We start from the raw sequence: 8549 nt of genomic DNA on the forward strand, positions 1-8549 counted from the left end.
CCATAAGAAATATCACTAGACAACCTAGAAAGTTCCAAACCCCATGAGAGTCAAGTTTCTCATTTCGTATTTATGTAGTCACTTTCATCCATATATATTCTACTGTTTGCTTCTGAACTAATTTGGCTTCATTCTTCAGTTACCAAGAGCTTTTCCTATTTATCAATGTCTTGTTGGTTGTTAATTTGCACATTCAGATTCAGGCCATCTGTACATCCTGGGAGCCTGTTTATAAAAGTAATATATGGAAATCATATCTAATGCCTGGCCCTATCCTTGGAACCCATTTAGAACAGAACATAATTTTTATGTAAAGGAATTTAATTCTCCAAAAGACTAAATAACATTTGGTGTACAAGGAAATGTTTTGTGTATACTTAAAAAAAAAAGAGAGAGAGAAAAAAAAAAACTGACCTTTTTACCTCCATCCATTTGAATTGTATTAACAAACTCTTAGCAAATATTGGTATAATTCATATTATTGTAGTTCCCTAAAATATTTTGTACACCAAACATGCAAAAATAGCAGCATAGTGACAGAGGTCCTCCTGTAACTTCAGAATAGGGACAGAGAGACTCACCATCAGCAGCAGCCCAAGACTGATCCCTGTGAGGCAGTGGTCAAACATACCTTTACCCACCGTTTTTTACCAGTTCTCACACCAGCAGTACATTCCATAGCACTTCTGCATCTCTGCTGGGTTCATTCATTTGTTGCAGTGACCATGGAGAACTCACAGACAGTATTCATAATTATTGGGTTTATTACAGAACTGGTGGTGGTGTGCTGTGGAGTCGGTTCCGACTGTGACCCGGCATAGGGTTTCCAAGGTTGTAAATCTTTACAGGAGCAGAAAGCCTTCTCTTTCTCCTAAGAAACGACTGGTAGTTTCAACCTGCTGACCCTGAGATTAGCAGCCCAATTTGTAACCACTACGCAACCTGAGCTCGTTAGGGAAGCAACAAGGTACAACTCAGGACCAAAAACAACTCAGAAGTAATACAAACAACTGAAGATCAGGGAAGTTTCTTCTTGCCTTCTACCACCAGCCCCTGCTCCAGGCCTTCTCAAACACGTGTTATAGTTCTTCCTCTATGGATTGGCAAGCCCTACCTCAGCCATTTCACACTGGTCTTCTGATTCCTGCCACCTCATGCTACTATCTCTTTACTATTGTTATGCCACTGTCTCTGGATGTTTTCTGTGTTAGAGCTCACTCATCTATCTCTCCACGTCTCCTTTTAAGCCTAGTGGGATGGCAAAACTGACCAATCCCCCTAGTTAGGATTCTATGTATCTTAATTGCATGGTACCCCTGTAGAAGGTTTCCACGTACCTTATTTGTATTAGCAGCTAGCTGTCCGATCCCTTTAGTGAGCCACAAGCACTTTATTGTTATCATCTCACCCAATCATTGTATTGGAATTGCAAGACCATGGTTAAAAGGACCATATCAAAAAAAGTCACAGCTTCATAAAATCATATAGGCTGCCTAGTAATCAAGTAACGTATGGCAATATTTGAATATTAAAGTAAAGGATTACCTATAGCCTCATACACAGTGACCTAATATAGAGTATGGAGTCCTGGTGTGGCGCTGGACCATGAGGTCAGTTTGAACCACAAGGTCGGTGGTTCAAACGCACTAGTCACTCCTCAGAAACTCTATGCAAGGTTGCTATGAGTCAGAACTGACTCGACAGCACTTAACACAACAACAACAACAATATTGAATATGTATTGGTGTAGCACTGAAGGATAAACACTGAACTGCTAACCTCAAGGTCAGTGGTTCAAACCCACCAACTACTCCTCAGAAACCCTGTACCATGTCTCTATGAGTCGGAATCGACTCCACAGCACTTAACAACAACAAACAATAATGCAGAGTGACAGCATCGTTCAGTTTCAGTGTTCCCTATGTCACTGACTGAGGCCGCTGTGAGGGAGGTTTTACTGGAATGTGTACATGTTTCTAAAGGAAGTCCAGAGACATTCTTAACTCTCCCACAAGTAACTGACCAGTTGACAAAAAATAATGCCCTTTCATCTTCCACTCATCACATTTGAACTAATATAAAACCTGTGAGAAATAAACTGGATTACAAATAACAGAAAATAAAATTTGCATGGATATCTTGAAATAAGACAGGCAGATGTAAAAAGGTAAACTCACTCCTCGTTTCTGATTTGTGAGTAGAGACTAAAGACATCTAGAAGTTCAACTTGTGAAACTGTTTTAAGTGTTAAGATCTAGCCATGGGGAATGTGGTAGCTCTGTAGGATAAGCACTGGACTGCTAACCACAAGGTCAGTGGTGTGAACCCACCAGTTGGGAGAAAGATGAGGCTTTCTGTTCCCACAAAGATCAACCTTGTGGACCCTAAACAGGATCCCAATGACCTGGAACTGGCTCAAAGGCACTTAATAACAACAACATAATGTAGCCAGATTTCCTAGCTATTTGTCAAAAGCCTAGATGGATCACTAACTACTCTGAAATTTCCTTTACTTTGTTTTTGACTCATACTGCCCCAAATCAGTCAGTCCTTGAAACATTTATGCTATTTTCTTAACGGTGATCTGCTTACCAAGAAAATACACATGACTCTATGAGGATTTCAGACTTCTTGAATATTTCTGAAGTTTCTAATATGTTCTATTGGAAGCTATTAAACAAAGAATAGCTTTTATTTTGCTTTTTTGTTTGTTTGTTTTGTTTTGTTTTGTTTCATTGTGTCTTGCAGACGGTGAAGAAGATGCACAACGAAACTCCACAGAAAAAAGTGGAGAAGGCCAGGGAGAAGCAGCAAAATCTGAAAGCTAATACGCCACTTTGACCTTCAACAACACTTGACGATGTCGGAAATCTCCAAGCCTGGCTGCAATGTATTTGTTTCTATGAGTGAAAAGGGAGTAAAGAAAATGGCTGTGCTGCATTTCAAGTACCTGCACGCTACCATGTTAAATATAGGGGCAGAGGCTGTGGCTGCAGACGGACTTTTCTCGACCTCAGTCTTTAGCAATGGTTGAGATCACGTGGTTTGTGTTTTGGCCGTCATTTTGTATGAATCCTTTCACTTGGCCATGTGATGAAATGCTTGTAGAGAGTAGCACCGACACTAGATGATGATTCTTCCTGTAGCATCTGGCCCCTCACAATGTCAGAGGATTTAATTGTGTCTAATCGCAAAGGGTTGATTGAACCCCAGAGTTTAAAGATCTCTGGCGCAAGTATTGACCCAGTTAAAAAAAAAAAAAAAAAAACCAACTCCAGAAAGCACTGTTTTTAGAATTATATATCCGTGTGTTACTGCTGTGTTATTTACACTGTTTTGTATCGTACACTATAGATGCTCAGCACTGCCCCATTCTTTGATTGCTTATGGAAAAAAAAAAAAGATGTATGTTACTGTGAATTTTTATACCACTCATTTTTAAAAGGGCTGCTTTTTTTTTTTTTTCCTTTTCTGTAGTGTGGTGGTGTACACATCTTAAAGCACACTATTTTTAAAACAATTTTTCCCCTTGATGACTGTATGCTGATGAATTTAATCTGATAGTTTCATCAAGACTCTAGTGTTTATTATATTGGCATTTATTAATATCCATGAATGTGAATATTATAACCTGAATTCAGTTTGTTCGACTGGATTTCAACCTATCAATTTTTGTTGTGTTCCCAAATGAGTTTTTCCCAACTAACATTTTCATTAAATTATGAGAATTTTGGAGAATTGAGAAGGTGAGAACTAAAGAGTTCTTTTGCTCTATTGGAAGTAAATGTCTCATAATGCTGTATGCTACTATTTAAATTTAGAGGATAACTTACTTCCCTGATTCTGCAAAAGATGAAGATAAGATCTTGCAATCATGTAGACACCAAAAACGAAAGTAAAGCCCTTGTCTTGTGTTTTTCATGTTTGTTTTTTTTCTAGCCCTACTAGATCCAAATGTTATTATGCACTTTTTAATGTTTGTAAACTTTTATTAATAATGTGTGTGAATTGCATTCTACTACAATAATCATCATCATTAGAAGTAACAAAATCTAATTCTGCTGATGGTCTCTGCTGTGTGTTGACATCGTGGTACTTACTGTATGGAAATGTTCTGTGAGCTGTATAATTCCTCTGGTCAGTATTATAAAATCATTTGTCAGTGATAATAAATAAGGAGCCGGCAATACACCAATGGTTCATGTATGACTGGATAAGTGTCAGACAATAGGAAACCCCCAGACATTCGGGAGCCCATTTAGTAGTAGTCCTCAAGAGTTTAGATGTAGTCTCAGATAAAGCAGCGTTTCAATAGGTAAACTGTGTGGACATACCAGCAACTTAGGCCCTCTTTGTAGTTGTACACAGGATGAAAGGTAAGTCAAGTCTGTCCACATCTCCCTTTACAGTATTTTTTAACTGATTGGGATAAAGATTTGGTTATTTGGTCCTCACTCAGATGTTACTGGGGGGGGGGGGAGAATATATATAGTGATTCTTAGAAAATAAAAATATTCAATTTTATAGTAACCATTAGGAGACATACTGTCCAGTTAAAATTCAAGAAAACGATTTCTTAGCAGACTCACAAGAATGAAAAGAGGCTTGTGGGCTTTTTAGACTCTCTCTAGTAGACCATTTAAAACATCCAATGCATATGCTTTCAATATCTTCATTTACTATCCACAGAGTTTTCATATGAATCTAAGTACAGTTTTCCTCCTTAAAGTTGTGGGATTCCAATCTGATTCCATGAGATTTTAGGACCTGTGCTGAGACTATGTGGAGGTTTTATATTCCTATGTGCTATACAATTATTAGTGCATGTGGTGTCATGCTTGTCTTTGAATATATAATAGGGCTAAATTGTAAAGTCATATGGAGCTTTTGATTCAGTTTAACCTGTTACTGCTACTCTGTCTATTATATCCAAACCCAGAGGAATTCCCAAACTAGGAAGATAAAAATCAACTTTCCAAAATGCCCACATCCTACAAAATGTGCTCAGCAAGAGTTCACAGTAAGTCAACAATATATATGTATCTGAATTGTCAAGGAGAGAAAGGAAGGGAAGAAAACCAAGATACAGAATTAACCGACTCTATGTTAATCACTTTATAGTGTATATTTTCCCATTTAATCCTCAAACACTTCTATTGGAGAGGTATCACTATTCCATTTCACAGATTAGGAAATTTGATTTCAATAAAACATACTTTTTCTAAGATTAAAAGGCTATTAAGAAATGAAGATTTCATACATCATGAGATTAAAGCCAATTACAGAGCATTTTCATTAGAAGGGGAACATTGGAGATGTACTGGCCCAACCTCCATATTTTGAAGAAGGAAACCAAGTCACAGAAACAATTGTCATGCTCAAGTCCATCTAGATGGGTAAAAGACCCAGATGTGACTGGATTGAAAAAACTGCTTTTATGTATTTTCAGTTATAACATATCTTTTGTGTTATACTTCAGCTATCCAGGGGTAGTCTTAACCTTAGCAAGGTCTGGATATTTTATTTGCCATATTCTTCCTTTTGTTTAATTAACTAGAAACCCAAGATTTCATTTCTTGGCCCATTTGAAAAAGTATGAACTTGTCAAATATAACATCCTTTGTCAATTTTAAGCATCCTGTACTAACGTGTTACTTTCATAAATTCATAGGAATGTTTTTTCAACACATCAGAGGTAGTTTTCTTCCAGTTTTTAGGCAATACCCCAGATCTGCACACTGTAACTGCCAGATACCTGAGTCTTACTCAAACCTAGTAGCAATGCACCATTTTATATGATGAATGATGAATGATCTGTTTATTTATCTTCAGAAAAACAATCATGGGTAAAGAATTGTAACTTCAGGGCAATAAAGCCTCTGTATGAATCATATCATAAGAAGAAATGTATGCATAATCAAGTGAAAACAGAAAAGGATCTGTGATTTATGATGTCTTAATGGGTCCTAACGTGCTCTTTAATTTAGTAAGTGACAGTCTCTGAAGTCCTGTGTGAGCCTGTATGACTTTTGTATTTAGCAATGTTGCATGCTCACATACTTGATATTAAACTAACACATTTTTCTGAAATGTACACAGTCTATTAAGAGTATTTATTGAACACACACAATTTACTTTGCAGTTGAGTTGAGAAAGTACTGCAAGTGATGAAATCAAAGCCTCAACCATCCTGTGGTAGAAACTTGCAGCCTTGTCGGTCTTTCCTAGTGTTTACTTAATGAGTTCCATCTCCATTCCATTCTAGTAACCTAATCCCTGGACTGGGCTGCAACCAAAACCATCCCATTGCCCAGATTTTAATAACAATGTCATGCCAGTTCCTCTTACCTGCTCACCTGCAGAGTGGTTTTCTATAAGGAGAAAGAAAGGCATTAATGGAAATCCCCCGAAAGTGTTTGAAATACTATCCTACTCCTATCCCACTCCTACACACACACTTAAAAACATTCGCACACAAACACTCTTCCCCTTGAAAAAACTCCCCGTAGACTTACATCTTCTTTCCCTCCTATTATCACCATAATCTCAACTTGAGAACCACTATCTAAGAAGAAAAGGAGCCCTGGTAGGGTAACGGGTTACACATTGGGCTGCTGGCTGAAAGGTCAAGGTTGAAATCCACCATCCACTCAGGGAGAAAGATGAGGCTTTCTGCTCTCATAAAGATATAGCTTTGGAAACCTATACAGGGTCACTATGAGCCAGAACCGACTTGACAATCTACAACCACCATCTAGAAAAACACAAAATTTCCAAAAGCACAACCCTGTTCACCCATCTCTAAGCTTTTGTTATCAACAACAAAGTGGAGTCCTCAATGATACACAATAGTTCCCTACATTGGGACAGAACAGCAAAGAGAGTTTAAATTATTTTATCTTGCTCCTGTTCTTCATATTTATGTTCTCACATGCAGCCAATACAGGCCAAGAAGAAACTAAAGTGGAACTCAAGAAAAAGGAGGCATAAAATAACACTCAACTTGAGTCCAGACAAATAAAAGAGGGTGGTTAAATAAATCTACCATAGATAACATAGGTGAAACACTGGTAGAAATTTGCAACTAAACCCTAGTCAGCTAAACAAGTTTACATCTGCCTGCCTTTAGAGTATGTCTTTGTGCCTTTTTGTTGTTGTTGCATCTGACTGTGTACCATGAGGTTGGCAGTTCAAATTCACCAGCTGCTCCTCAGAAACCCTATACAGGGCTTCTATGAGTCCACAACAACGGTCCAGGATTTGGGCATTTGGGATTCTGGTAATCTCATTTAAAGTCAATTTAACAAAATTTTCTTACTGTACAGGTTAACTTTGTAATGTGTACCACATGAACTTACTGATCATATCAAAAGAGATGTTTCCTCAGCAGCCCTTCCAGTAGTGTGGAGTCCATTGTTAACCTTAGTTTTCAGTGGTCTCAACTTCTGTATTACCTTGTCTTTCTGCTAACTCTGCCCAATCAATATTATTGAAAGAATTGCCCTTCTGTCTTCTGGACGTTGGATAACTGTAAAAAGCTTATAACAATGTTTGCTCATTCTTTACAACTTCATTTTGGATGGAAGTGTTTTACAACTCTTTTACTATGCACTCAAGGACAGAAATATTCTGATTTCCCAATATTTATGCTTTCATCTGGAATTTGAAAACTATTTTCTTATGACCTCAAGTTTTTTGTTTTTAGGTGCCATCGAGTAGGTACTGACTCATAGCAACCCTGTGCATGACAGAACGAAACACTGCCCAATCCTTGGCCAACATCACAATTGTTGCCACGCTTGAGCCCATTGATGCTGCCACTTTGCCAGTCTATCTCGCTGGGGGTCTTCCTCTTTTTCTCTGACCCTCCACCTTACCAAACATGGTATCCTTCTGAAGGTCAATTAATGATTGTTTTCTGTTTACTAACTTTAGTCTTTTCCACAAATGTGCTCAAGTTCGCAAGCTCTCCTCTTTCCTTTACTACTTAAATGTTATACTTCCTGCTTTCTTCTCCTTATTCCTTATCCTTTTCCAACATGACTTCCATTGAATTTTTTTCTCTATATAGTTATCAATGGCATTTTTTCAATATAGTTATCCTGAACTCTCAAAATTATCACTAAAGCCCTGATCAATATGAAAGTTAAAGGGATGATAGTTCAGATGACTGAAGCTTCAGCTAAAATAAAATGAAATATTTTTATCAATGTAGTTGACATTAATATGACAGGTTTTAGCTGCATAATATAACCTCCTTAAGGATAATTTCTACATATCCCAAGAGAAAATCAATTTTCCCCAATGTCATGGATTGAATTGTGCCCTCAAAAAATATATGTCGTGGCTAGGCCATGATTACTTGTATTGGGTGGCTGTTCTCCATTTTATGGTTGTTGTTGTTGTCAGCTGTCATCGAGTCAGAACTGACTCATAGTGACCCCGTGCATAGCAGAACGATCCTGGGCCAACCTCACTACCGCCGCCACACTTGACGCCATCAATGATGCTACCTGGCTGATCCATCTCGTTGGGGGTCTTCCTCTTTT

At 37.9% G+C, this 8549-nt stretch overlaps 1 protein-coding gene across 1 annotated transcript in view; it reads left to right on the top strand.

Annotated features, from left to right (window-relative positions):
* The window catches only part of PKIA (protein kinase (cAMP-dependent, catalytic) inhibitor alpha), a 19517-nt gene extending 16689 nt beyond the window's left edge, over window positions 1-2828 (top strand). The window contains exon 3 of the mRNA XM_006830798.1: window positions 2749-2828. Coding sequence (XP_006830861.1) covers window positions 2749-2828 — 80 coding nt within the window. The remainder of the gene's footprint in view (window positions 1-2748) is intronic.
* Window positions 2829-8549: the final 5721 nt, after the last annotated feature.

Source organism: Chrysochloris asiatica, unplaced genomic scaffold (genome assembly GCF_000296735.1).
Source record: "Chrysochloris asiatica unplaced genomic scaffold, ChrAsi1.0 scaffold00001, whole genome shotgun sequence".
NCBI lineage: Eukaryota > Metazoa > Chordata > Mammalia > Afrosoricida > Chrysochloridae > Chrysochloris > Chrysochloris asiatica.